This window comes from Somniosus microcephalus, chromosome 12, assembly GCF_052327205.1.
Source record: "Somniosus microcephalus isolate GS21.2 chromosome 12, FLI_Smic_1.0, whole genome shotgun sequence".
NCBI classification, from domain to species: domain Eukaryota; kingdom Metazoa; phylum Chordata; class Chondrichthyes; order Squaliformes; family Somniosidae; genus Somniosus; species Somniosus microcephalus.
The window spans coordinates 211,221,485-211,249,466 of NC_140998.1; the positions used below are offsets into that span (position 1 = coordinate 211,221,485).

Genomic DNA, 27,982 nt, shown 5'->3' on the forward strand with positions numbered 1-27,982 from the left:
GAGGCGGGGCCGGGGCCTTTTTCAGAGGGGGCGGTCCGGGGGCGGCTCCCTTTCTCGCAGCCGTCGCGCCGCCGACAAGACACGGTGAGAGAGAGCGCTCTGGGGGGCCTAGCCAGGCCCGGGGTGGTGGGGAACGGGAATGGGAAATAGGAAAAGAGAAAAAAAAAAACAATAAAAAGGAGCGGGGGAGGCGGCGGGAGTGTAAAAGCTGAGAGAAAAAATTCAGAGATATTGTGTCTCAAAATGGCGGATGGACAGAGAGAGAGACCGCGCGGTCCGGGGCCTGGCTTGGGGCCTGGGACTGAGTTAATGAGTGTGGGGGGCCTCTAACCTCGGCCTCTCCAGCCTCTGGCCGCATCCTTGGTGCTGAAAAATGAGCCGCTTTTCCCCAAAGGGCCAACCGGGCCAGGCTGGGCCGCCATTTTAAGGCTCCAGAGCCCCCCCTCCTCTCCAAAAAAAAGTAATAATTGAGGCCAATTTTTAAATTTAAAAACCAGCCAATGCTGGAAATACCCATCAGGACAGGGCAGCATCTGTGGAGAGAGAAACAGTTAACGTTTCAGAGCTCGATGACCCTTGGGTCAGGACTGCTCCCCTCATTCCTCCCTCAGATTTCCAGCATCCCCAGTATTTTTGTTTGAGGCCATTTTTAAACTTTCTTTTTGCAGACAGAACCCTTTGTGTGTGTGTGTGTGTGTGTGTGTGTGTGTTCCCCTCCCCGCGAATGTTTGCTCGCCTAAGAGCGAGCTGGGATTTACCTCCAGTTCACTGGTCTCTGGGTGGAGCTGCAGTCATCAAATATCTTTACAAAAATATATATAAGATATCCTTCTGGGCACTGAATTTGGATGATCAGCCGTGATCTCATTTAATGGCGGAGCAGTCTCGAGTGGCCGACTCCTGCGCCTATCTTTGTATGTTTCTTCGCCTAGCTCCAGAGTTGAGAGCAGGAGTCGGCCCCTTCGAGTCTGCTCCGCCGTTCAATAAAATCGCGGCTGATCATCGACCTCTTCTCCACTTTCCTGCACTATCCCCATATCCCTTGATTCCCCGAGAGTCCAAAAATCTGCCTCGAGGGTGCGGAGGCGGTTTACGAGAATGGTTCCAGGCATGAGGGGACTTCAGTTACGTGGATATAGAGTCATAACAGCACAGAAGGATCCCTACCCAACACTTTATAAAGGAGGTATTGCGTCCAGCTCTGGTTATCACACTTTAGGAAGGATGTTCTTGCCATGGAGGGAGTGCAGCGAAGATTCACCAGACTGATACCTGAGATGGCAGGAATGACGTATGAGGAGAGATTGGGTCGATTGGGCTTATACTCGCTGGAGTTTAGAAGAATGAGAGGGGATCTCATTGAAACTTATAAAATTCCAACAGGACTAGACAGACTAGATGCAGGAAGGATGTTCCCGATGGCCGGGGAGTCCAGAACCAGGGGTCACAGTCCAAAGATAAGGGGTAAGCCATTTAGGACAGAGATGAGGAGGAATTTCTTCACCCAGAGAGTGGTGAACCTGTGGAATTCTCTGCCACAGAAGGCAGTAGAGGCCAATTCATTTAAATATATTCAAGAAGGAGTTGGATCTATTAAGGCTAAAGAGATATGGGAAGAAAGCAGGGACCGGGTACTGAATTTGGATGATCAGCCATGATCTCATTGAATGACGGAGCAGGCTCGAGGGGCCGAATGGCCTACTCCTGCTCCTATTTTCTATGTTTCTATGGAAATACTCAGCAGGCCAGGGCAGCATCTGTGGAGAGAGAAACAGAGTGAACGTTTCAGCTCGATGACCCTTTGGTCAGGACTGCTCTCCTCACTCATTCCAACCTCCCTCCCTCTGGAAAACAATGAGTTCAGATTTCCAGCATCTGCGGTATTTTTGCTTGAGGCAATTTTTAAACTTTCTTTTGCAGGCAGAACCCTTTTATGTGTGTGTTCCCCTCCCCTCGAATGTTTGCTCGCCTTAGAGCGAGCTGGGATTTACCTCAAGTTCACTGGTCTCTGGGTGGAGCTGCAGTCATCAAATGTCTTTATATAAATATATATATATAAGATATCCTTCTGGGTACTGAATTTGGATGATCAGCCATGATCTCATTGAATGGAGGAGCAGGCTCGAGGGGCTGAATGGCCTACTCCTGCTCCTATCTTCTATGTTTCTTCGCCTAGCTCCAGAGTTAGGAGCAGGAGTCGGCCCCTTCGAGCCTGCTCCGCCATTCAATAAGATCGCGGCTGACCTTCGACCTCCTCTCCACTTTCCCGCCCGATCTCCATATCCCTTGATTCACATTAATATCCAAAAATCTGCCTCGAGGGTGCGGAGGTGGTTTACGAGAATGGTTCCAGGGATGAGGGGACTTCAGTTAGTCATAACGGCACAGAAGGATCCCCACTAAAGGGGATCTTAAGACTAAAGGGGTATGGGGAGAAGGCACGGACAGGGTACTGAGTTTGGATGATCAGCCATGATCTCGTTAAATGGCGGAGCAGGCTCGAGGGACCGAATGGCCTACTCCTGCTCCTATCTTCTATGTTTCTACCCAACGCTTTATAAAGGAGGTATTGCGTCCAGTTCTGGTCACCACACTTTAGGAAGGATGTAAAGGCCCTTGAGAGGGTGCAGAGGAGATTTACCAGAATGGTTCCGGGGATGGGGGGATCTTAGTTACAAGGACAGGTTGGGGAAGCTGGATTTGTTTTCATTAGAGCAAAGGAGGTTGCGGGGTGATTTGATAGAGGTGTACAAGATTATGACGGGTTTGGATAGGCTAGACGGGGAAAGGCTGTTCCCACTAGTTGATGGTACAAGGACTAGGGGACACAGATTTAAGGTTTTGGGCAAGAGATACGGGGGGGGGACGTGAGGGAAAACTTTTTTACGCAGCGAGTGGTGAGGACCTGGAACTCGCTGCCGACGGAAGTGGTGGAAGCGGAGACACTCGATGTTTCCAAAGGGAGCCTGGATAGGCACTGGAGGGAAATAAACTTGCAGGGCTACGGGGATAGAGCGGGGGAATGGGACTGACTGGATTGCTCCACAGAGAGCCGGCACGGACTCGATGGGCCGAATGGCCTCCTGTGCCGTTCTGACGCTATGACTGCTTCAATGAAAACAAATCCAGCTTCTCCAACCTGTAAAGAAAGACGCGCATTTCTCCAGCGCCTTTCATGAGCACCGGACATCTCAAAGACCTTCACAGCCAATGAAGTACTTTTTGAAGTGTAGTCACTGTTGTAATGTGGGAAACGTGGCAGCCAATTTGCGCACAGCAAGCTCCCACAAACAGCAATGTGATAATGACCAGATCGTCTGTTTTTGTTATGTTGGTTGAGGGATAAATATTGGCTCCAGGACACCGGGGATAACTTGCCTGCCCTTCGAAATAGTGCCATGGGATCTTTTACGTCCACCTGAGAGAGCAGACGGGGCCTCAGTTCAACGTCTCATCCAAAAGACAGCACCTCCGACAGTGCGGCGCTCCATCAGTACTGCACTGGAGTGTCAGCCTAGCTTTATGTGCTCAAGTCCCTGAACCCACAACCTTCTGATTCAGAGGCGAGTGTGCAACCCACTGAGCCACAGCTGTAACTAAGATCCCCCCCAAATCCCCATCACCATTCTGGTTTGTTCACTTAAGAGCTGGGATTTACCGAATGGGACCACTTGTCTCTGGGCGGAGCTGCAGTCATCAGTAATCTGTGCTGAGCAAAAACCCCTTCACCTATCACTGAGATGTGTAGAGGAACAAAGGGTCCTTGGAGGCAGGTGGAGTGTTGGCCTTTATTGCAAGGGGGATGGAGTATAAAAGTAGGGAAGTCCTGCTCCAACTGTACAGGACGCTGGTGAGACCACACCTGGAGTACTGCGTACAGTTTTGGTCTCCTTATGTAAGGAAGGATCTACTTGCATTGGAGGCAGTTCAGAGACGATTCACTAGGTTGATTCCGGAGATGAAGAGGTTGTCTTATGAGGAAAGGTTGGGCTGGTTGGGTCTATACTCTGGAGTTTCGAAGAATGAGAGGGGATCTTATTGAAACATCAGATTCTGAGGGGGCTCGACAGGGTCGATGCAGGGAGGATGTTTCCCCTCGTGGGGGAATCTAGAACTCGGGGCACAGTTTCAGAATAAAGGGGCGCCCATTTAAATTGGAAATGAGGAATTTACATAGAAACATAGAAGATAGGAGCAGGAGTAGGCCATTCGGCCCTTCGAGCCTGCTCCGCCGTTCAACGAGATCATGGCTGATCATCCAAACCCTAGCACCCAGTCCCTACACCGACAGCCATCCCACCCAAGCCCTATTCCCGTAACCCCACGTATTTTAATCCCCCCTAACACTAAGGGCCAATTTTTATCATGGCCAATCTACCTAACCCGCACATCTTTGGACTGTGGGAGGAAACCGGAGCACCCGGAGGAAACCCACGCAAACACGGGGAGAACGTGCAAACTCCACACACAGTCACCCGAGGCTGGATTTGAACCCGGGTCCCTGGCGCTGTGAGGCAACAGTGCTAACCACTATGCCACTGTGCCGCCCTCTGAGGGTGGTGAATCTTTGGAATTCTCTGCCCCAGAGAGCTGTGGAGGCTGGGTCATTGAATATATTTAAGGCGGAGATAGACAGATTTTTGAGCGATAAGGGAGTGAAGGGTGCGGGCAGGGAAGTGGAGTTGAGGCCAAAATCAGATCAGCCATGAACTCATTGAATGGTGGAGCAGGCTCGAGGGGCCGAATGGCCGACTCCTGCTCCTATTTCTTATGTCCACAGATCCCTGAAGGTAGCAGGACAGGTAGATAAGGTGGTTAAGAAGGTATACGGGATACTTGCCTTTATTAGCCGAGGCATAGAATATAAGAGCAGGGAGGTTATGCTTGAATTGTATAAAACACTAGTTAGGCCTCAGCTAGAGGACTGTGTACAGTTCTGGTCACCACATTACAGGAAAGATGTGATTGCACTGGAGAGGGTACAGAGGAGATTTACCAGGATGTTGCCAGGACTGGAGAATTTTAGCGATGAGGAAAGATTGGAGAGGCTGGGGTTGTTTTCTTTGGAACAAATGTAAGAAGTCACACAACACCAGGTTATAGTCCAACAGCTTTATTTGAAATCACAAGCTTTCGGAGCGCTGCTCCTTCGTCAGGAGGAGGCTGAGGGGAGATTTAATTGAGGTGTATAAAATGATGAGGGGCTTAGATAGAGTGAATAGGAAGGACCTATTTCCCCGAGCAGAGAGGTCAATAACCAGGGGGCAGAGATTGAAAGTAATTGGTGGAAGGATTAGAGGGGAGTTGAGGAGAACTTTTTTCACCCAGAGGGTGGTGGGGGTCTGGAACTCACTGCCTGAAAGGGTGGGAGAGGCAGAAACCCTCATCACATTTAAAAAGTTCTTGGATATGCCCTTGAAGTGCCGTAACCTACAGGGCCATGGACCGAGAGCTGGAAAGTGGGATTAGACTGGATCGCTCATTGGGCCGGCACGGACACGGTGGGTCGAATGGCCTCCTTCTGTGCTGTAAATTTCTATGATTCTATCTGGGATTTACCTAAAGTTCACCAAATGGGGCCACTTGTCTCTAGGTGGAGCTGCAGTCATCTAATGTCTTTAAAAAAAAAAAAAATCAAAATCACCCTTCACCTAACGGCAGAAATAGGAGCAGGAGTCGGCCATTCAATAAGGTCATGACTGATCTTCTACCTCAACTCCACATTCCTGCCCGATCCCCATATCCCTCGATTCCCCGAGAGTCCAAAAACCTATCTTGAATATACTCAACGACTGAGCCTCTGGGGCAGAGAATTCCAGAGATTCACCGCCCTCTGAGTGAAGAAATTCCTCCTCCTCTCAGTCCTCAATGGCCGAGCCCTTATCCTGAGACTGTGCCCCCTGGTTCGAGACTCTTCAGCCAGGGGGAAACAGCCTCTCAACATCTACCCTGTCAATCCCCCTCAGAATCTTGTATGTTTCAATGAGATCACCTCATTCTTCTAAACTCTAGAGAATATAGGCCTAGTCTACTCGGATCTCTCCTCATAGGACAATCCCCCATCCCAGGAATCAGTCTGGTGAACCTTCGTTCCACCGCCTCCAAGGCAAGTCTATCCTTCCTTAGATAAGGAGACCAGGACTGTGCACAGTGCTCCAGGTGTGGTCTCACCCTGTACAGTTGTAGCAAGACTTCCTTATCCTTGTACTCCAACCCCTTGCAATAAAAGCCAACGTAACCATTCGCCTTCCTAATTGCTTGCCATACCTGCACGCTAACACACTCTGATTCATGTACGGGGGCCCCCAGATCCCTCTAGCTTTTGCCCATGTTAAGCAGGACTAGTTAGCCTAATCCATAACTGGGGTGTAAAAGTGGCAAAATATAGAGAGAAGGGGGGTGGGTTGTTTCGAGTATTGCGGTATTAAAGGGGTAGGGGTATATAGATGTAGTATTCAATGTTCCCTGTCATTTTCTTCTGCACCACACGCCCCATTCAAAAATCCGGGCTTTAGTGTTTTTTTCCTCATTTAAAAGCCAGCTCACTGGCTGCGCAGGACTCTGGAAACTGCATGGCTTAAAGGGAACGTTGGTAGTCGAGTGTGTTAAGGGGGTGAAGAATCTGTGAGCAATGAGGGACAGGTAAAGACCCCTTGGTCCATCCGGCCTGTCCCCCCACAATCGCGATACCTTGTCTATCACAATATATACACTCCCCATCCCACCCGAAAACCATGTGGTAACCTGGGAGTGCAGCCAAAAAAACAGGCTTAAAAAAACCCCCAGGCCAGTTTGGAGGGATAACTCTGGGGAAATTCCTCTCCTACCCATCCAGGCGATTGAAACTAGTCCAGGAGATCACTGTGGCCCTGATCATTCCCCACAGTACCTACCCTTCTGTAAGAGGTGATCTCCGCCCCAGCCTGAAACAGGGCCAGCTCTTGCTCGAAGGAATTCAGCGAGTCGCGCCCACCGCACGAGACGGCACCCTGTCCCAGGGGTCCCGCTGTTCTCCCGGGAAAAGCACCACCTCCTGACATCTAACCCAGATCTGGCCTCGTGCAACTTGAGATCGACACTTCCTGGTCCTCCCAAATCTATTTAATTGGAGCAAACTGAGAGCAGGAACACAATCTATTGCCTTCATCATCTCCTCAACCTCAGTCACATCCCCGCTAAGTCTACGCTTCTCTGACGGGTAGAGTCCCAACTCTTTTAGCCTATCTTGATAAGCAAGATGCTTTAGACTGGGTGTTAGTCACTGGCCGGTTGCTGCACCCTCTCCAGAGCCTCCGTATCGCTCACCATGTGAGGAGACCACAACTGGACACGGTCTTCCAACTGAGGCTTGACCCAAGCTCTCGTACAAGGACACAATAGTATGCCTCGTCTTCGAAATAATTGTGCTACGAATGCAGCCCAACACCCCTATTCGCTCTAGCTATCGCTTCGCGGCATTGCTCAGGTACCTTTGGTGTATGAAGGGGGTCTGACATACGCAAGGGGCAGGGGATTGAGTGTATCTGGGCGTGGAGTGGGACAGGGATATTTCAGGTACGCAGTTTGCTGCGCTTCCTAGAGTGATCACACTAGCCCTAGGGAAAACTGCCTATGATTCTGTGAACACTGCATGTTCTGAAAGGAAAAGACTTGCATTTCTCCAGCACCTTTCACGACCACCGGACGTCCCAAAGCGCTTCACAGCCAATGAAGTACTTTTTGAAGCGTAGTCAATGTTGTAATGTAGGAAATGCGGCAGCCAATTTGTGCACAGCAAGCTCCCATAAACAGCAATGTGATAATGACCAGATCATCTGTTTTCGTGATCTTGGTTGAGGGATAAATATTGGCCAGGATAGCGGGGATAACATCCCTGCTCATTTTTGAAATAGTGCCGTGGGATCTTTTTCGTCCACCTGAGAGCAGACGGGGCCTCGGTTTAACGTCTCATCCGAAAGACGGCCCCTCCGACAGTGCGGCGCTCCCTCGGTACCGCCCCTCCGACAGTGTGGCGCTCCCTCGGTACCGCCCCTCCGACAGTGCGGCGCTCCCTCGGTACTGCCCCTCCGACAGTGCGGCGCTCCCTCGGTACTGCCCCTCTGACAGTGCGGCGCTCCCTCGGTACTGCCCCTCCGACAGTGCGGCGCTCCCTCGGTACTGCCCCTCCGGCAGTGCGGCGCTCCCTCGGTACTGCCCCTCCGACAGTGCGGCACTCCCTCGGTACTGCCCCTCCGACAGTGAGGCGCTCCCTCAGCACCTGCCCCTCCGACAGTGCGGCGCTCCCTCAGCACCAGCCCCTCCGACAGTGCGGCGCTCCCTCAGCACCAGCCCCTCCGACAGTGCGGCGCTCCCTCAGTACCGCCCCTCCGACAGTGTGGCGCTCCCTCAGAACCGCCCCTCCGACAGTGCGGCGCTCCCTCAGTACCAGCCCCTCCGACAGTGCGGCGCTCCCTCAGTACCAGCCCCTCCGACAGTGCGGCGCTCCCTCAGTACCGCCCCTCCGACAGTGCGGCGCTCCCTCGGCACCGCCCCTCCGACAGTGCGGCGCTCCCTCGGCACCGCCCCTCCGACAGTGCGACGCTCCCTCAGTACCGCCCCTCCGACAGTGCGGCGCTCCCTCAGTACCGCCCCTCCGACAGTGCGGCGCTCCCTCGGTACCGCCCCTCCGACAGTGCGGCGCTCCCTCGGCACCGCCCCTCCGACAGTGCGGCGCTCCCTCAGTACCGCCCCTCCGACAGTGCGGCGCTCCCTCAGTACCGCCCCTCCGACAGTGCGGCGCTCCTTCAGCACTGCACTTGAGTGTCAGCCTAGATTTTTGTGCTCAAGTCTCTGGAGTGGGACTTGACTTCGAGGCGAGGGTGCTACCCACTGAGCCACGGTTGACACTATAAACTATCTACTGAGTTTACTAACAGCCTCACTGTTAAAGGTGACTGTGATGTTTGCGCCTTGAAGTAGGATTCCAGAGCCTGATACTTAGTTGCAGATGTAAACACGCCTCAAACGGAGCCCGTGGAGGTTCCTGTAGAATTGATGCAGGCGAATGATTGCCAGCTCTGCTCCTGATTTTGCCGATCCGTTGTATTTCACTGGTTCTGCTTTTCTTTCCTCAGATGCCTGGTGTAACAGTCAAAGACGTGAATCAGCAGGAGTTCGTCAGAGCTCTGGGCGCCTTTCTCAAGAAGTATGTGTGGGGCGTCTCCTATCGGGGTTAAAGAATGCTTTCAGAATATCCTATACAATGCTTTACCAGCAGTCTTGGCACTTCCTGCCTCTCTCATTTGTAAATATTCATTGCTTCAGCTCCAGTAAGATGCTGCAATTCAAATGCAACTAATCTCTGAAATCCCTCGTCCTTGCAAATACCCCGTGATGCGCTTTGGTGATGGGCTCCTCCAAACTCTGCTGGCCCGTGTCCTAACTCGCACCGAGTCCTGTTCCCCAGTCACCCCCCCACTCGTTGCTCGCTGACCTACGCTGGCAGCTGTCTCCGGCTGAACCAGCCTTGGTGTGGTATTTGACCCCGGGCTGAGCTTCCGACCCCGTGTCGCCAAGACCGCCTACTTCCACCTCCGTAACATCACCCGTCTCCGCCCCTGCCTCCGCTCATCTACCTCTGTCACCTCCAGACTCTGACTATTCCAACCCACTCCTGGCTGGCCTCCATAAACCTAAGCTCATCCAAAACTCTGCTGCCCTCGTGTCCTAACTCGCACCAAGTCCCGTTCACCCATCACCCCCCCCTGTTGCTGACTGACCTACGTTGGCTCCCGGTCCGGCAACGCCTCGATTTAAAAATTCTCGTCCTCGTGTTCAAATCCCTCCACGGCCTCCTCACCCCCCTCCTCCCTATCCCTGTAACCACCTCCAGCCCCTACAACCCTCCCTATCTCTGTAACCTCCTCCAGCCCCTACAACCCTCCCAACTCTGTAACCTCCTCCAGCCCCTACAACCCTCCCAACTCTGTAACCTCCTCCAGCCCCCTACAACCCTCCCTATCTCTGTAACCTCCTCCAGCCCCCTACAACCCTCCCGATCTCTAACCTCCTCCAGCCCCGACAACCCTCCCTATCTCTGTAACCTCCTCCAGCCCCGACAACCCTCCCAACTCTCTAACCTCCTCCAGCCCCTACAACCCTCCCAACTCTGTAACCTCCTCCAGCCCCTACAACCCTCCCAACTCTGTAACCTCCTCCAGCCCCCTACAACCCTCCCTATCTCTGTAACCTCCTCCAGCCCCTACAACCTTCCCTATCTCTGTAACCTCCTCCAGCCCCTACAACCCTCCCTATCTCTAACCTCCTCCAGCCCCTACAACCCTCCCAACTCTGTAACCTCCTCCAGCCCCCTACAACCCTCCCTATCTCTGTAACCTCCTCCAGCCCCTACACCCCTCCCTATCTCTGTAACCTCCTCCAGCCCCTACAACCTTCCCTATCTCTGTAACCTCCTCCAGCCCCTACAACCCTCCCTATCTCTGTAACCTCCTCCAGCCCCTACAACCCTCCCTATCTGTGTAACCTCCTCCAGCCCCTACAACCCTCCCTATCTCTGTAACCTCCTCCAGCCCCTACAACCCTCCCTATCTCTGTAACCCCCTCCAGCCCCTACAACCCTCCCTATCTCTGTAACCTCCTCCAGCCCCTACAACCCTCCCTATCTCTGTAACCTCCTCCAGCCCCTACAACCCTCCCTATCTCTGTAACCTCCTCCAGCCCCTACAACCCTTCCTATCTCTGTAACCTCCTCCAGCCCCTACAACCCTCCCTATCTCTGTAACCTCCTCCAGCCCCTACAACCCTCCCTATCTCTGTAACCTCCTCCAGCCCCTACAACCCTCCCTATCTCTGTAACCCCCTCCAGCCCCTACAACCCTCCCTATCTCTGTAACCACCCCCAGCCCCTACACCCCTCCCTATCTCTGTAACCTCCTCCAGCCCCTACACCCCTCCCTATCTCTGTAACCTCCTCCAGCCCCTACAACCCTCCCTATCTCTGTAACCTCCTCCATCCCTACAACCCTCCCAGATCTCCGCACTCCTCCAATTCTGGCCTCTTGCGCACCCCCGATTTCCATCGCTCCACCATTGGCGGCCGTGCCTTCAGCTGCCTGGGCCCCGAGCTCTGGAATTCCCTCCCTAAACCTCTCCACCTCTCTCTCCTCCTTTAAGACGCTGCTTAAAACCGACCTCTTTGACCAAACTCTTGGTCACCTGTCCTAATATCTCCTCGTGTGGCTCGGGGTGAAATGTTCGCCAACGCTCTTGGGATGTTTTACTGCTGTACCAATGCCAGTTCTTGTAAATCACGAGAGCCTCATGTGCTATCTTAATGTCAGCTTTGTAATTAAGGACACAAATCAAGGCATAGTATCAAGCATCGGTTTACTGTTTGAAAATGTTTTATCGTCACGCTCCAAATAAGCGGGCGGGTGCTGATCTGTTTCGAAACCGGTCTCCCGTTTTTTGTTTTTTTGCTTTCAAGGCTAGTGTTATTTATATGGCTGAGTAAGCAGGGCTGCGCGGAGAATGCCCACGGACTATTCTTGTCGGAGACTACTGCGATATTTGCAGGGGTATTTTCACACACTCGTCTTGTGTTTACAGGTCAGGCAAGCTCAAGGTGCCTGATTGGGTTGACACGGTGAAGCTGGGCAAACACAAAGAACTGGCTCCTTACGATGAGAACTGGTTCTACACCAGGGCCGGTGAGTGTCATTAACACCGCTTTCCTCCTGCTGTTGTCTCGGTGGGGCGGGGGCTGCGTACCTCCGCGGTCACACCTGAAGGCCGAAAAGCTCAGGTTTCTACAGTCCGTTCATGCTCGGCCTTTGGGCGCAGAGGGTCAACCTCCCGGTTGCACCTTTTCGAGGGGGGGCGTTTTTAATCTCGTGTCCCGCTGACCAGAGCTGTACACGATACTAGAGTTGTCTTGACCACAGCGCGACTTGTGCCGATAATTCAGGAGTCGGCATGATGCTCCCTGGGAGATTCCCTTCAGCCTGGAGTCTGCGTTCCCTGTCAATTGTTTGTGCCCCCCGCGCGTGCTGGGGTTTTACTGCGCGGGTTCCCTGGGGCAGTGCACAGCCGCTCAACTTACAGGGGAACGTTGCCGGAGTGTGTGTGTGATCTTCCCCCCCCCCCCCCCCCCCCCTCATTGGTTTGAACTGAAGTGACAGCCTTGGCTCAGTTGGCAGCTGTTTCTCCCGAGTCGGAAGGCTCTGGGCTCGAGCCCCACTCCAAGACGCGGCCCCTCGGTCTCGACTGGCGTTCCCGCGCAGTACTGAGAGGGTGCGGTCTTTCCGGTGAGATGCTAAACCATCTGCCTGTTTAGGTGGACGCACAAGGTCCCCCCTCCGGCGCTTTTTGAAGAAAGGTGGGGGAGGTTCTCAGGGTGTCCTGGCCAATAATCCTCCCTCCCCAGCACCATTAAAGAATAAACGAATCACTCGCACCATCGCTGTTTGCTGTGTGTAGATTGCTGCTGCGTTTGTCTACACGAGTAAATTGCCTGTGAAGCACTTCCAAGCTATCTTGTGACTGTGAAATGCAAGATCTCTAAATATTCTCTTTAAAGGGGCTTGTGGATTCTAAAACCTGATTGGGTGACATCCCTAACTGTTTGCTCATCAGTAAAAGGAGGCTTTCATCTGAGCATCCGAGGTGAGCTACCCAAAGATTGAAGGACAGGGTACTCGCCCGCTGTTACCATCCCGTGCTCAGAACCTGCAAGTGGTTTCAAAGAGTCAGCTGGTCTGCCTTGGCTGCTTGGCATGGTACCCAGACTCCAAGGGTTAAGTTACGAGGAGAGATTACTCAAACTAGGGTTGTATTCCCTGGAATATAGAAGGTTAAGGGGTGATCTGATCGAAGTTTTCAAGATATTAAGGGGGAACTGATGGGGTAGATAGAGAGAAACTATTTCCGCTGGTTGGGGATTCTCGGACTAGGGGCAGAGTCTAAAAATTAAAGCCAGACCTTTCAGGAGTGAAGTTAGGAAACACTTCTACACACAATGGGTGGTAGAAGTTTGGAACTCTCTTCCGCAAACGGCAATTGATGCTGGGCCAATTGTTCATTTTAAATCTGAGATTGATGGCTTTTTGTTAACGAAAGGGGCACAGGGGGGTAGATGGAGTTAGGTCGCAGATCAGCCATGATCTCATTGAATGGCGTAACAGGCTCGAGGGGCTGAATGGCCGCCTCCTGTTTCCGTGTAACAGGCTCGAGGGGCTGAATGGGCCTCGTCCTGTTCCTGTGTAACAGGCTCAAGGGGCTGAATGGCCTCCTCCTGTTCCTGTGTAACAGGCTCGAGGGGCTGAATGGCCTCCTCCTGTTCCTGTGTAACAGGCTCGAGGGGATGAATGGGCGTCCTGTTCCTGTGTAACAGGCTCGAGGGGCTGAATGGGCCTCCTCCTGTTCCTGTGTAACAGGCTCGAGGGGCTGAATGGGCCTCCTATTCCTATGTAACAGGCTCGAGGGGCTGAATGGCCTCCTCCTGGTCCTGTGTAACAGGCTCGAGGGGCTGAATGGCCTCCTCCTCTTCCTGTGTAACAGGCTCGAGGGGCTGAATGGGCCTCCTCCTCTTCCTGTGTAACAGGCTCGAGGGGGCTGAATGGGCCTCCTCCTGTTCCTGTGTAACAGGCTCGAGGGGCTGAATGGGCCTCCTCCTGTTCCTGTGTAACAGGCTCGAGGGGCTGAATGGGCCTCCTATTCCTATGTAACAGGCTCGAGGGGCTGAATGGCCTCCTCCTGGTCCTGTGTAACAGGCTCGAGGGGCTGAATGGCCTCCTCCTCTTCCTGTGTAACAGGCTCGAGGGGCTGAATGGGCCTCCTCCTCTTCCTGTGTAACAGGCTCGAGGGGGCTGAATGGGCCTCCTCCTGTTCCTATGTAACAGGCTCGAGGGGCTGAATGGGCCTCTTCCTGTTCCTGTGTAACAGGCTCGAGGGGCTGAATGGGCCTGTTCCTGTGTAACAGGCTCGAGGGGCTGAATGGCCTCCTCCTCTTCCTGTGTAACAGGCTCGAGGGGCTGAATGGGCCTCGTCCTGTTCCTGTGTAACAGGCTCGAGGGGCTGAATGGGCCTCCTCCTGTTCCTATGTAACAGACTCGAGGGTCTGAATGGGCCTCCTCCTGTTCCTATGGTAACAGACTCGAGGGTCTGAATGGGCCTCCTCCTGTTCCTATGGTAACAGGCTCGAGGGTCTGAATGGGCCTGTTCCTATGGTAACAGACTCGAGGGGCTGAATGGGCCTCCTCCTGTTCCTGTGTAACAGGCTCGAGGGCCTGAATGGGCCTCCTCCTGTTCCTGTGTAACAGGCTCGAGGGCCTGAATGGGCCTCCTCCTGTTCCTGTGTAACAGGCTCGAGGGGCTGAATGGGCCTCCTTTGTTCCTGTGTTCATGTTTGGTTTCTACAAACGAATGAAAGTTTACCTGTCTCTTGTGGGGAGAGAGGGAATCTGCCCCTAATGGTGACGCGTTTGCCGACTTTTTTCCCCTGGGTTTTCTCCACTCCCACTGCCTACTAATAACCCTGGCATTCCCGGTCTCGAGGGTGCTCGCTGCCCTCGTCTCCCGCCCCTTACACGAGTCGCCATTGGCAGCGAGTGTGTGCAGGCTATTTTCTCTCGATGTTATGGCCGGTTTCCCATTGCAACCTTTCCTAAATGTCACGTGCGCACAACAGGAATCTCCAGTAGTGATCAGGAGTGGGAGTCGCTCCCTGTGAAGCCAGCGACTCAATAGCCTTTCCATCTACTCTGGGTAAGGAGCAGGCTCAAGGGGCTGAATGGCCTCCTCCTGTTCCTATGTGAAGTTAACAATTTGATTATTTATGCTTGCACGATCAACCTCCGTTGTCTTGTCACAAAAGACCTTGGAGTCCTACCGCGCACAGGAGGCCATTCGAGCCATCGTGCCTGTGCCGGCTCTTTGAAAGAGCTGTACAATTATTCCCACACCCCCCTGCTCTCTCCCCATAGCCCTATAAACCTTTCCTTTTCGAGTGTATTTATGCAATTCCCCTTTTGAAAGTTACCATTGAATCTGCTTCCACCGCCCTTTTAGGCAGCACGTTCCAGACCACAACAACTCGCTGTGTTTTTTAAAAAAAGTTCTCGTCTCCCCCTGCTTTTCGCCAATTATCTTCAGTCTGTGCCCTCTGGTTACCGACCCTCCTGCCACTGGAAACAGTTTCTCCTTATTTAACCAAGGCTACGGTCGCATGGTGGTTACGTTGGTGAACTAGTAATCCAGAGGCCCGGACTAATCAGACGCGAGTTCAAATCCCACCACGGCAGCAGAGGAATTTAAATTCATAACATAAGATGTAGGAGCAGGAGTCGGTCGTTCGGCCCCTCGAGCCTGCTCCGCCTTTCAATAAGATCATGGCTGATCTGACCTTGGCCTCAACTCCACTTCCCTGCTCGCTCCCCATAATCCTTCACTCCCTTACCTTTCAACAATCTGTCTCTGGCCACCTTAAATAGATTCAATGACCCAGCCTCCACTGCTCTCTAGGGCAGAGAATTTCAAAGATTCACGACCCTTAATTCAGTTAATTAAATAAATCTGGAATAAAAAAGCTAGTATCAGTAATGGTGACCGTGTAACTCTCGGATTGTCGTGAAAGCCCATCTGGTTCACTAATGACCTTTTAGGGAAGGAAATCTGCCGCCCTTACCCGGTCTGGCCGATAAGTGACTCCAGACCCACAGCAATGTGGTTGATTCGTCACAGCCCTCTGAAATGGCCGAGCGAGCCACTCCGTTAAGGCGATTAGGGGTGGGTAATAAATGCCGGCCTTGCCAGCGAGCGACGCCCACATCCGTGAATGAATTAAAAAACACTTTGTCAAACCCCTTAATGATTTTGAACACCTCAATTAAATCTCCCCTTAACCACCTCTGCTCCAAGGAGAACAATCCCAGCCCCGGAGTTATATAGCAAGTGTCGCGTCCTCAGGACGCCCCACCGTCAGTGGATCACTTGTGTGCTGTCAAGCTGCAGTTAATCTGTTTGGCGGTACTTCGACAGGACACTGGGGGAGCTTCCTGGTTTTCAAGTAGTGCCGAGCGACTTGACGTCCACAATTGGACCTGAAAGGGCGCAGAGGAGATTTACGAGGATGTTGCCAGGACTGGAGAATTTCAGCTATGAGGAAAGATTGGAGAGGCTGGGGTTGTTTTCTTTGGAACAGAGGAGGCTGAGGGGAGATTTAATTGAGGTGTATAAAATGATGAGGGGCTTAGATAGAGTGGATAGGAAGGACCGATTTCCCCGAGCAGAGAGGTCAATAACCAGGGGGCAGAGATTGAAAGTAATTGGTGGAAGGATTAGAGGGGAGTTGAGGAGAACTTTTTTCACCCAGAGGGTGGTGGGGGTCTGGAACTCACTGCCTGAAAGGGTGGGAGAGGCAGAAACCCTCATCACATTAAAAAAAGTTCTTGGATATGCCCTTGAAGTGCCGTAACCTACAGGGCAATGGACCGAGAGCTGGAAAGTGGGATTAGACTGGAGAGCTCATTGGGCCAGCGCGGACACGGTGGGTCGAATGGCCTCCTTCTGTGCTGTAAATTTCTTATGGTGCTATGTAAACACATAGCTGGGGTCTCGTGCGAGTGTGTTCACACGCCCAGGGCTTCAACCCACTTGAGATGTGCACGTGCGAATCAACTGAGCCCCCGAGTTGGCAGTGCAGCGCGGAGGTGTGCGGTACGGGCCTGGTCTAATTATCTCCCCCACCCCCCGCTTGCTTCAGCCTCCACAGTTCGTCACTTGTACCTGCGGGGCGGTGTCGGAGTCGGCGCCATGACCAAGATCTACGGTGGCCGCCAGCGCAACGGTGTCAAGCCCAGCCACTTCAGCCGCGGCTCCAAGTCTGTCGCCAGGAGGGTGCTGCAGTCCCTCGAAGGGCTGAAGATGGTCGAGAAGGATCCCAACGGGTGAGTGGGGGGATGGGGGCGCGGACGTGCGGTTGTGCCTTTCCACAGGGGGTAGCGGATTCGAACATCAGAATTAGGAGCAGGAGGCCATACTGCCCCCCCCCACCCCGAGCCTACTCCACCATTCAGCAAGATCACCGCTGATCTTCGACCTCGAGGATCGGCCAGGAAAGTGGAGTTGATTCCCCGAGAGTCCAAAAACCTGTTGATCTCAGCCTTGAATATCCTCAACGACTGAGCCTCCACAGCCCTCTGGGGCAGAGAATTCCAAAGATTCACCGCCCTCTGAGTGAAGAAATTTCTCCTCATCTCAGTCCTAAATGGCCGAGCCCTTATTCTGAGACTGTGACCCCTGGTTCTAGACACCCCAACCAGGGGGAAACAGCCTCTCAGCAGCCACCCTGTCAATCTCCTTCAGAATCTTGTATGTTTCAATGCGATCACCTCTCATTCTTCTAAATTCGAGAGAGTATCGGCCCATTCTAATCAATCTCTCCTCATAGGACAATCCCCCCATCCCAGGAATCAATCTAGTGAACCTTCGTTGCATCACCTCCAAGGCAAGTATATCCTTTCTCAGATAAGGAGACCAGAACTGTGCTGTTTGGATCATCTCAAGTTTAGGCAAAAAATGTAGTTGAATCGATGAGTTTGCAAAGCTGTCAAGCTCGCTTGAAATTAAACCCATATCCCGATTTTCACAAACCGGGCCGCAGCACTGTGCGGAGCAGATGTGGGGGAATGCCCATCGTAGTCCTGTATGACGCCAAACTTCAGCGGGTTTTTCCCCCCACTAGAGCGACTGCTTACTCATTTATATACCCGAGGGTGAACAAATGAGGAAGGTGGCTTTTGACCCAGATCTGGGGATTTTCTTTCTGAGGAAACGGCCCGAGATGTGGATCTTGGCTGCAGGAATGATGCTGGCTGCAAGCCCGGTCAAGCTTCCGATTTCTATACTCGTGTGGCGTTTTCAATTTCACCAGTAACCTGGGCCCAGTCTCTAACTCTCGCTGCGCATCTGTCCTGTTGTGACCCGTGCACGTCACTCTTTTAGATCATCTCATTCCTGCATCGAGCCAAGCCCTATTACCAATTCTTTCCGACACTTAACAATCCAGCTTTCTCCGCGGCTCACGAATAACGCAACAATTTCAACGCTCCCCTGGCTGGCCTCCCACCTTGCACATGCTCCGTAAGCTTCAACTCGCCGCAAACTCTGCTGCCCCGTGTCCTAACTCGCACCAAGTCCCCGCCACCCCGCTGTTGCTCGCTGACCTACTTTGGCTCCCAGTCCGGCAACACCACAGTTTTAAAAAGTCTCATCCTCGTCTTCAAATCCTTCCATGGCCGCCTCGCCCCCCTCCCTATCTCTGTAACCTCCTCCCCCCCCTCCCAGATCTCTGCGCTCCTCCAATTCCGGCCTCTTGCCCATCCCCCCAGTTTCCATTGCTCCACCATTTGCGGCCGTACCTTCAGCCACCTGGGCCTCGAGCTCTGGAATTCCCTCCCTAAACCTCTCTGCCTCTCTCTCTCCTCCTTTAAGACGCTCCTTAAAACCGACCTCTTTGAACAAGCTTTTGGTTACCTGTCCTAATATCTCCTCGTGGCTCAATGTCAAATTATAACATAAGAAATAAGAGCAAATGCAGGCCATTTGGCTCCCTCGGTGCCGCCCCTCCGACAGTGCAGCGCTCCCTCAGTACTGCCCCTCCGACAGTGCAGCACTCCCTCAGTACTGCCCCTCCAACAGTGCAGCGCTCCCTCAGTACTGCCCTTCCGACAGTGCGGTGCTCCCTCAGTACTGCCCTTCCGACAGTGCGGCGCTCCCTCAGTACTGCCCTTCCGACAGTGCGGCGCTCCCTCAGTACTGCCCCTCCGACAGTGCAACGCTCCCTCAGTACTGCCCTCCGACAGTGTGGCGCTCCCTCAGTACTGCCCTTCCGACGGTGCGGCGCTCCCTCAGTACCACCCTTCCGACGGTGCGGCGCTCCCTCAGTACTGCCCTTCTGACAGTGTGGCGCTCCCTCAGCACTGCCCCTCCGACAGTGCGGCGCTCCCTCAGTGCTGCCCCTCCGACAGTGTGGCGCTCCCTCAGTACTGCCCCTCTGACAGTGCGCCGCTCACTCAGTAGTGGCGCTCCCTCAGTACTGCCCTTCCGACGGTGCGGCGCTCCCTCAGTACCACCCTTCCGACGGTACGGCGCTCCCTCAGTACCACCCCTCTGACAGTGCGCCGCTCCCTCAGTACTGTCCCTTCGACAGTGCAGTGTTCCCTCAGTACTGCCCCTCCGACAGTGCAGCGCTCCCTCAGTACTGCCCCTCCGACGGTGCAGCGCTCCCTCAGTACTGCCCCTCCGACGGTGCGGCGCTCCCTCAGTACTGCCCCTCCGACGGTGCGGCGCTCCCTCAGTACTGCCCCTCCGACGGTGCGGCGCTCCCTCAGTACTGCCCCTCCGACGGTGCGGCGCTCCCTCAGCACTGCCCCTCCGACGGTGCGGCGCTCCCTCAGCACTGCCCCTCCGACGGTGCGGCGCTCCCTCAGCACTGCCCCTCCGACGGTGCGGCGCTCCCTCAGCACTGCCCCTCCGACGGTGCGGCGCTCCCTCAGTACTGCCCCTCCGACGGTGCGGCGCTCCCTCAGTACTGCCCCTCCGACGGTGCGGCGCTCCCTCAGTACTGCCCCTCCGACGGTGCGGCGCTCCCTCAGTACTGCCCCTCCGACGGTGCGGCGCTCCCTCAGTACTGCCCCTCCGACGGTGCGGCGCTCCCTCAGTACTGCCCCTCCGACAGTGCGGCGCTCCCTCAGTACTGCCCCTCCGACAGCGCGGCGCTCCCTCAGTACTGGCACTGGGTGTGTCAGCCTGGATTTTGTGCTCAAGTCTCTGAAGTGAAACTGGAACCCACGGCCCTCTGACTGAGGCGAGCGAGTGCTGCCCACTGAGCCATGGGCTGACACTGAGTGGGCGCACCCAGTTCGATGTGACAGCCTAAATACTTTGGAGGATCTAGGCCTTGAATCCTGCCGTGCTCTATCTGCAGATACCTCCCTTGAAGGGACCCATCCACCCCAAACCAACTCAAGACAGGGCCCAGCCATCCCTCTATTGCAGGGCTTATGAGGCATGGAACTAGTCAGCTCGTACTTAAGTTCACATCCTTGACAACAAGACTTGTTTAACTCAAGAGGCCTTGTCAATGAGAAGATGGTCGCTTGCTGACGATAAGCTGCTCTGTCACAGCAGGCTCAGTAGAAATAGTCTGTCTAACAGTGAGACCATAATTATTGAGCAAATGATCTTCTGTTGATGATAAGGTGGGTTTTCAACAAGTCTTTTAAAAAGCTACTGTTGATTCCCACCTAATCTGTTGTTGTAACAATCTGTTACTCCCTGTATGGCACCAGCACTGCTGTGAATATCCAATATCGTTCACCTTCCAAGATTAATAAAATTCGCCCATCACGGATGGTGTCAACGACGGTTTGTGCAGGGCACTCCCGTACGTGGGCCGGACACGAGTCACTCTCTCAACATGGAGCGAGAACAGCGGAGGGGAGAATTGTCCCCTATCCTAACTCGCCCCGTGTCCCCGTTCACCCATCACCCCCTCTGTTGCTCGCTGACCTACACTGGCTCCCGGTCCGGCAACGCCTCGATTTTAAAATTCTCATCCTTGGTTTCAAATCCCTCCACGGTCTCCTTGCCGACTCCCTATCTCTGTAACCTCCTCCAGCCCAGCAACCCTCCCTATCTCTAATCTCCTCCAGCCCCTACAACCCTCCCTATCTCTGTAACCTCCTCCAGCCCCTACAACCCTCCCTATCTCTGTAACCCCCTCCAGCCCCTACAACCCTCCCTATCTCTGTAACCTCCTCCAGCCGAGCAACCCTCCCTATCTCTAATCTCCAGCCCCCTACAACCCTCCCTATCACCACCTCCAGCCCCTACAACCCTCCCTATCTCTGTAACCTCCTCCAGCCCCGTACAACCCTCCCTATCTCTGTAACCTCCTCCAGCCCCGTACAACCCTCCCTATCTCTGTAATCTCCTCCAGCCCGTACAACCCTCCCTATCTCTGTAGCCCCCTACAACCCTCCCTAGCTCTGTAATCTCCTCCAGCCCCTACAACCCTCCCTATCTCTGTAACCTCCTCCAGCCCCCTACAACCCTCCCTATCTCTGTAACCTCCTCCAGCCCCCTACAACCCTCCCTATCTCTGTAACCTCCTCCAGCCCCTACAACCCTCCCTATCTCTGTAACCCCCTCCAGCCCCCTACAACCCTCCCTATCTCTGTAACCTCCTCCAGCCCCTACAACCCTCCCTATCTCTGTAATCTCCTCCAGCCCGTACAACCCTCCCTATCTCTGTAACCCCCTCCAGCCCCCTACAACCCTCCCTATCCCTGTAACCTCCTCCAGCCCCTACAACCCTCACTATCTCTGTAACCTCCTACGACCCTCCCAGATCTCTGCGCTCCTCCAATTCTGGCCTCTTGCGCATCCCCCGATTTCCATCGCTCCACCATTGGCAGCCGGGCCCCGAGCTCTGGAATTCCCTCCCTAAACCTCTCCGCCTCTCTCTCTCCTCCTTTAAGACGCTCCTTAAAACCGACCTCTTTGACCCAGCTTCTGGTCGCCTGTCCTAATATCTCTTGATGTGGCTCGGTGTCGAATGTTGTTTTGTAACTCTCCTGTGAAGCTCCTTGGGATGTTTTACTACACTAAAGGCTTTGTATAGGTGGTTGTTCGAGTGCAGCTTGATTTCTCCTGGATTGCTCCTCCTGGCCATTGCCACAACGAGCCTTTGCCTTGTGAGCAGGGTCTTGAATCCCTCTGCTCCAGCATTAAAGGGGCCCGCCCCAAATAAAAGAGGGACCATTGCTCGGCTCTTGTGTTGCGATTGTGATTTCTTGAGATTTTCTGTAGCTTCCCTTAGTGACTGTTTCACATCGAATATACGGCACAGAAACAGGCCATTCGGTCCAACCAGTCCATGCCGGCGTTTATGCTCCACTTGAGCCTCCTCCTGTCTTTCCTCATCTGAGTCTATCAACGTAACCCTCTATTCCCTTCTCCCTATGTGCTTGTCCAGCCTCCCCTTAAATGTATCGATACTATTCGCTTCAACCACTCCCTGTGGGAGCGAGTTCCACATTCTCACCACTCTCTGGGTAAAGAAGTTTCTCCTGAATTCTCTATTGGATTTCTTGGTGACTATCTTCTATTGATGGCCTCTAGTTATGCTCTTCCCAACAAGTGGAAACATTCTCTCTCTATCCACTCTATCAAAACCTCTCATCATTTTAAAGACCTCCATTAGGTCACCCCTCAGCCTTCTCTTTTCAAGAGAAAAGAGACCCAGCCTGTTCATCCTTTCCTGATAGGTGCACCCTCGCATTTCTGGTATCATCCTTGTAAATCTTCTCTGCACCCTCTCCAGTGCCTCTATATCCTTTTTATAATATGGCGACCAGAACTGTACGCAGTGCTCCAAGTGTGGTCTAACCAAGATTCGATACAGGTTTAGCATAACTTCCCTACTTTTCAATTCTATCCCTCGAGAAATAAACCCTAGTGCTTGGTTTGCTTTTTTTATGGACTTGCTAACCTGTGTCACAACTTTGTGATTTGTGTATTTGTACTCCGAGATCCCCATTTAGATTCTTATTTTCAAGTGAAAAGTGACCTCCCTATTCTTCCTATCAAAATGTAATATCTCACATTTATCTGTGTTGAACTTCATTTGCCAATTATATGCCCACTCTGCAAGTTTATTAATGTCCTCCTGTAACTTGTTGCAGTCCTCCTCAGTATTGACTATCCCTCCCAATTTGGTGTTGTCCGCAAATTTAGAAATTGTGTTTTTGATACGAAGGTCTAAATCGTTGATATAAATTGTGAACGGCAGTGGTCCCAGCACTGGTCCTTGTGGAACAACACTACCCACTTTCTGCCACTGTGAATAGCTACCCTTTACCCTACTCTCTGCTTTCTGTCTTGAAGCCAGCTAGCTATCCATTCTCTAATATGATAGCAAAATACTGCGGATGCTGGAAATCCGAAATAACAACAGAAAACGCTGGAAAAACTCAGCAATTGTTTGTGTCTTTACCTGTCCTATTACCATCTCGTCTCGCCTTGAATATCTCTTAATGTCTCTTCTTTCATCCCCTCCCCCATTTCCCAGCCCCCTAACTGGCCTTTTAATCTGTTTCATTTCCTGCCTTTTTTTCCTCAGTTCTGACGAAGGGTTTTGACCCAAAACGTTGATTCTGTTTCTCTCTCCACGGATGTTGCCTGGCCTGCTGAGTTTTTCCAGCGTCTTCTGTTGTTGTTTAGCTATCCATTCTACTACTTGACCTCTGACCTCATTCATTTGTCTATTATGGGGTACCTTAGCGAAGGCCTTTTGGAAAATCTAGATAAATTACATCTACTGCATTACCCTTGTCTACTCTCTCTGTTACCTCTTCAAAAAATTCAATGAGGTTGGTCAAGCAAGACTTTCCCTTTTGAATTCCATGTTGACTATTCATTATTATTTTTGGTTTCTAGATGTTCTATTTTCTCCTTTTTAGAAGGGATTCCATTATTTTTCCATTATGTTAAGCTGACTGGCCTATAGTTCCCTGGACATGTTCTATCCCCCTTCTTAAATATCGGTATTACGTTGGCTATCTGCCAGTCCTCTGGCACTACACCTTTTTCTAACAAATTATTAAATATGTGTAATAGTACCTCAGCTATCTCTTCCCTAGATTCTTTTAAAATGCGTGGATGTAATCCATCCAGACCTGCGGTTTTATCCTGAGTTTGATTAGTTTATTTAGCTCGTTTTATTTTAAATGCACTTATCTCATTACTAATCTCATCATCCGACGTCATCGCCACCTGTTCTAACTGTGTGTGCATTTTGGTGCAAAGTGCTTTGTGTGGCTTTCAGCATGGATCTCTGCAACTGTTCACTCATTTCTGCGAAGCTCTTTCACCATCTATAGTTACATTACAGGTGTGTAGAACCACAGCATTGTAACTGTAGAGATTATGGCCCAGAAATTCGGGTCGGAGGCTTCCCGCGGGTGCAAGCCCCCGACCTGCGCTTACCTAGCGCGCTGGCCGTTGTGCTGTGGGCCCCCGTGGAATTCCGATCCTGGGCCTCCTCCAACTGCCGGCGCGCAGTGCTTCCGAATCCCAGGGGCGCAGTTCGTTCGAAGAGTCCCCTGGGATCACGTGGGCCATGGAGAGCCAATCAGAGCAGGGAATCTGTATTCATAGATTTGGCAGGAAGAGCTGTCAAATCTATGAATAGAGATCGGCCCCAAAACCTAACTAAAACTTCAAATAAATTTTTTTTAAATCACATTTTTAAGATAACTAAATTACATAAAATAACTATTAAACAGTAATTTAAATTTTTGAAAAAATTAATTACAGTTTCTAATGGGGCTAAAAATAAACTTACCTTTAAAGTATTTAAAAATAATAAACCTGTGGGGGGGAAAAAATGTTTTAATTTTACTTAATTCACCACTTACCTTGTTAAAAGCAGGCCTTGCGACTGCTTTTTAAACGCGCAGCTGCTGGAGACTTACCCTCCCGGAGAAACCTGAAAAAAACCGGAAGTTCGAGGTCTATGCGCTGCCTCTCCGGCGCACGCGTTTGACCTGTGAACCCCTTCCTTCAAGGGAGCGGAAGTTCCGGTTTCCCGCGCATGCGCAGTGCGCGCACGAAACCGGCACTCTCGTTGGGCCTACGCGTGAGTACCCAGTGCGTACTCACCCGTGGGGACCCGAAGTTCTGGCCCTATAATGTGAACAAATGCTTTAGCCCCGAGGGGGAACAGTAGCATTGTGGTTGTTATTGGACTAGTAATCCAGACACCTGGACTAATGATCTGGAGACAGGAATTCAAATCCCACCACGGCAACTGGGGAATTGACATTGTTAGATACATAGAAACAGACACGATAGGAGCAGGAGTAGACCATTCGGCCCCTCGAGCCTGCTCTGCCATTCAATGAGATCATGGCTGATCATCCAAACTCAGTACCCTGTCCCTGCCTTCTCCCCATATCCCTTGATCCCTTTAGCCTTAAGAAATATATCTAACTCCTTCTTGAATATATTTAATGAATTGGCCTCTACTGCCTTGTGTGGTAGAGAATTCCACAGGTTGACCAGTCTCTGGGTGAAGAAATTCCTCCTCATCTCTGTCCTAAATGGCTTACCCCTTATCCTTAGACTGTGACCCCTGGTTCTGGACTCCCCTGGCCATCGGGAACATCCTTCCTGCATCTAGTCTGTCGAGTCCTGTTAGAATTTTATAAGTTTCAATGAGATCCCCTCTCATTCTTCTAAACTCCAGTGAATATAAGCCCAATCGACCCAATCTCTCTTCATACGTCATTCCTGCCATCCCAGGTATCAGCCTGGTGAATCTTCGCTGCACTCCCTCCATGGCAAGAACATCCTTCCTCAGATAAGGCAACCAAAACTGCACACAATTAAATAAATCTGGAATAAAAAAGCTAGCATCAGTAATGGTGACCATGAAACTACCGGATTGTCAGAAGAACCCATCTGGTTCACTAATGTCCTTTAGGGAAGGAAATCTGCCGCCCTTACCCGGTCTGGCAGATATGTGACTCCAGACCCACAGCGGTGTGGTTTGACTCTTAACTGCCCCTCTGAAATGGCCCAGCAAGACACTCCGTACCTTCGCCCTACGGACTGCAGCGGTTCAAGAAGACGGCTCACCACCACCTTCTCAAGGGCAACTAGGGATGGGCAATAAATGTTGGCTCTTTAACATATTTGTATCTTGCTCCTACAGTGGCCGCAGGCTGACTCCACAGGGACAGAGAGACCTGGACCGAATTGCTGGTCAGGTGAGCGCAACATTAATTTAAGTTGGCGTAATTTGGATGAAGGGAAGCCCTTTTTGAGTCAATCCTCCATTTGAGTTTATTTGAAAATGCGATGGGATCAATTAACGGTGAATTGTTAGAAGCTACAACATTGATTTGAAGACTCAGAACAGTTGAGGTGCATTACTGGAAAGACTTGAGCAGATGCAGGTAGAGGTAGTAAAAGGGGGCCTGGCGGACTTTATCCTGTATGGACGTTCTGGTCATCCAGCCATTAGGAGCACAAGCCCCACCTCAACTTAAAACGGCAAATATATATTGTGATGGGCAGCAGGCACGGGAGATGAGTAGAAAGTGAAGCACTGTTCTCTCAGCCGCTGCTTTCATGAGTGTTTTCCTCTTAAACCACAGACCCCCACTTTGTTCTTGTGTGTATACCTCACCATGTTGGGCCAGCGCTGTGTTTCCGTGCTACAGATTTCAGAAAAGCAATGGGGGCGGGGAAACATTAAAGGAATCTGTGAATTTAAAAAAATAAAAAATAAAGCCACGACAATGGTGGAACTGCAGACCAGGCCCAGTTTCGAAACGGAAACCGATAATGCTGGGAAAACGCACCGTGTTGACTCCCTTGACTCTCCCCTGACCAAAGGGGGACACGACGGGCGAAGCTCCCGAGGTGCGGACCCCGGTGATTTGACAAAGGGTCTGCGCTCTCGGCTCAATGTTCCCGTCAAGCTGCGTGGCCGAGCGGCGGTCTGGAGTTCCCACGCTCGCTGACTTCGCAATGAAAGAAAGCGCACGCGGGAATTTTGAATGGGCCACGCAGCCCCTTAAAGGGACCACGCGCACAAAAAACAAAACCCATTAGAGGCAACCTTGCTCTCGAGCCCAAAAGCTCCCCTCCCAGGGGATGTTGATCGGTCGGCCCTGCACTGCCAATACCCGCCCCACCCCAGACGTGACCTGGCTGGGTGTAGCCATGTGTAAAGTTATTGAAGTTGTCGTTGTGACGTGAGGGCTTGGGGCGGTTCCCAGAACAACCACGAGCTGCCCTTCCCGATGCTTGCGTTGCGCTTGGCTAGAAAAGTATAGGATGCCAAGGAGCCGAGAGGTGGCAGTGGGAATGGGCGGAGGAACCTAAAAGTGGTGAGCCCTGGGGAGGTGAGGGTCACTTTGCTACTGGGCAGGTTTGCAGATTGTTAAAGACACAGCCTGCATCTATGGGTCATTCACAACCTCAGGCTAACCCAACAACAACAGCAACGTGTATTTATATTAGCACCTTTAATGTAGTAAAGTGTCCCAAGGCGCTGCACGTGTGTTATAAGACACAAAAATTTGACACCGAGCCACATCAGGAGATATTAGGACAGGTGACCAAAAGCTGGGTCGAAGAGGTCGGTTTTAAGGAGCGTCTTAAAGGAGGAGAGAGAGGCGGAGAGGTTTAGGGAGGGAATTCCAGAGCTCGCGGCCCAGGCGGCTGAAGGCAATGACCCAATGAAGTCTTTTGAAGCGTAGTCACTGGAAAGAGGGCCGCCAGATTTGCGGACAGCAAGATACCACAAACGGCAAATGACTCAAGTTTGTTAAAGCACAAATGTTGGTCAGGACGCGTGGGAGATCTCGTCCGCCCTTCAAATCGATCCCGTGGGATCTTCTGCGCCCACCGGGAGGGCAGGTGGAGAGGCCATGGTTCCATGTCTCTTCCAACGCGCAGTGTGTCCGTGTTGAGGTGTCGGTGTAGATTATGGAGCGGAGCTCGGAGAGACGCAACCTTTGGGCTCGGGTGCGATTGCTGCCATTGAGCCGAGGCTGTTTGAAGTATCTGTCGCATCTCCCTCGTGCGCTTTAATTTTATAAAATTGCTTGCTGACTTTTCAGTGCGAGCGGGACGGTGTTGCATCTAAATCTTGGATCAATCTTCTACAAGTGTCGACTCAATTGTTGGTTGCCAGGATTTTCTGCTGCTTGTTCCAGGGTTTAGTGAGTTGGAGAGCGGAGAAGTGTGCGCGTTTGTGTGACCAATTTGCCGTAACAGACTGGAAAATCTTGTCCTTTTTACTTTCACAGGTCGCAGCAGCAAGCAAGAAACATTGAATGTGTGCGTCATATTTTGGACAGAAATAAAAAGCAGCCAGTTCTAACCGTTGCTTTTGGTGTGTTTATTG

At 52.2% G+C, this 27,982-nt stretch overlaps 1 protein-coding gene across 2 annotated transcripts; it reads left to right on the forward strand.

Moving 5' to 3' along the window:
• On the forward strand, nucleotides 1-27,958 carry rps19 (ribosomal protein S19). Of its 2 annotated transcripts, XR_015080382.1 has the most exons (7): nucleotides 1-84; nucleotides 9,114-9,184; nucleotides 11,608-11,708; nucleotides 16,760-16,943; nucleotides 17,447-17,503; nucleotides 25,778-25,832; nucleotides 27,885-27,958. XR_015080382.1 is itself a non-coding variant. In XM_086004002.1 (6 exons), exons 2-6 carry the CDS (start codon nucleotides 9,114-9,116, stop codon nucleotides 27,909-27,911), a joined length of 438 nt encoding a protein of 145 aa, XP_085860128.1. In that variant the 5' UTR covers nucleotides 2-84; the 3' UTR covers nucleotides 27,912-27,958. The 2 variants fall into 2 exon arrangements, 1 of the variants encoding a protein (XP_085860128.1); XM_086004002.1 differs by lacking the exon at nucleotides 17,447-17,503 and having other exon boundaries at nucleotides 2-84.
• Nucleotides 27,959-27,982: the final 24 nt, after the last annotated feature.

Excerpts from the sequence above, each read along its gene's own strand:
- rps19 (XM_086004002.1), top strand. The coding sequence starts at position 9,114 with ATGCCTGGTGTAACAGTCAAAGACGTGAATCAGCAGGAGTTCGTCAGA. Across the intron at positions 9,185-11,607 it reads CTGGGCGCCTTTCTCAAGAA|GTCAGGCAAGCTCAAGGTGC; the intron begins GTATGTGTGGGG and ends TTGTGTTTACAG. Across the intron at positions 25,833-27,884 it reads TGGACCGAATTGCTGGTCAG|GTCGCAGCAGCAAGCAAGAA; the intron begins GTGAGCGCAACA and ends TTACTTTCACAG.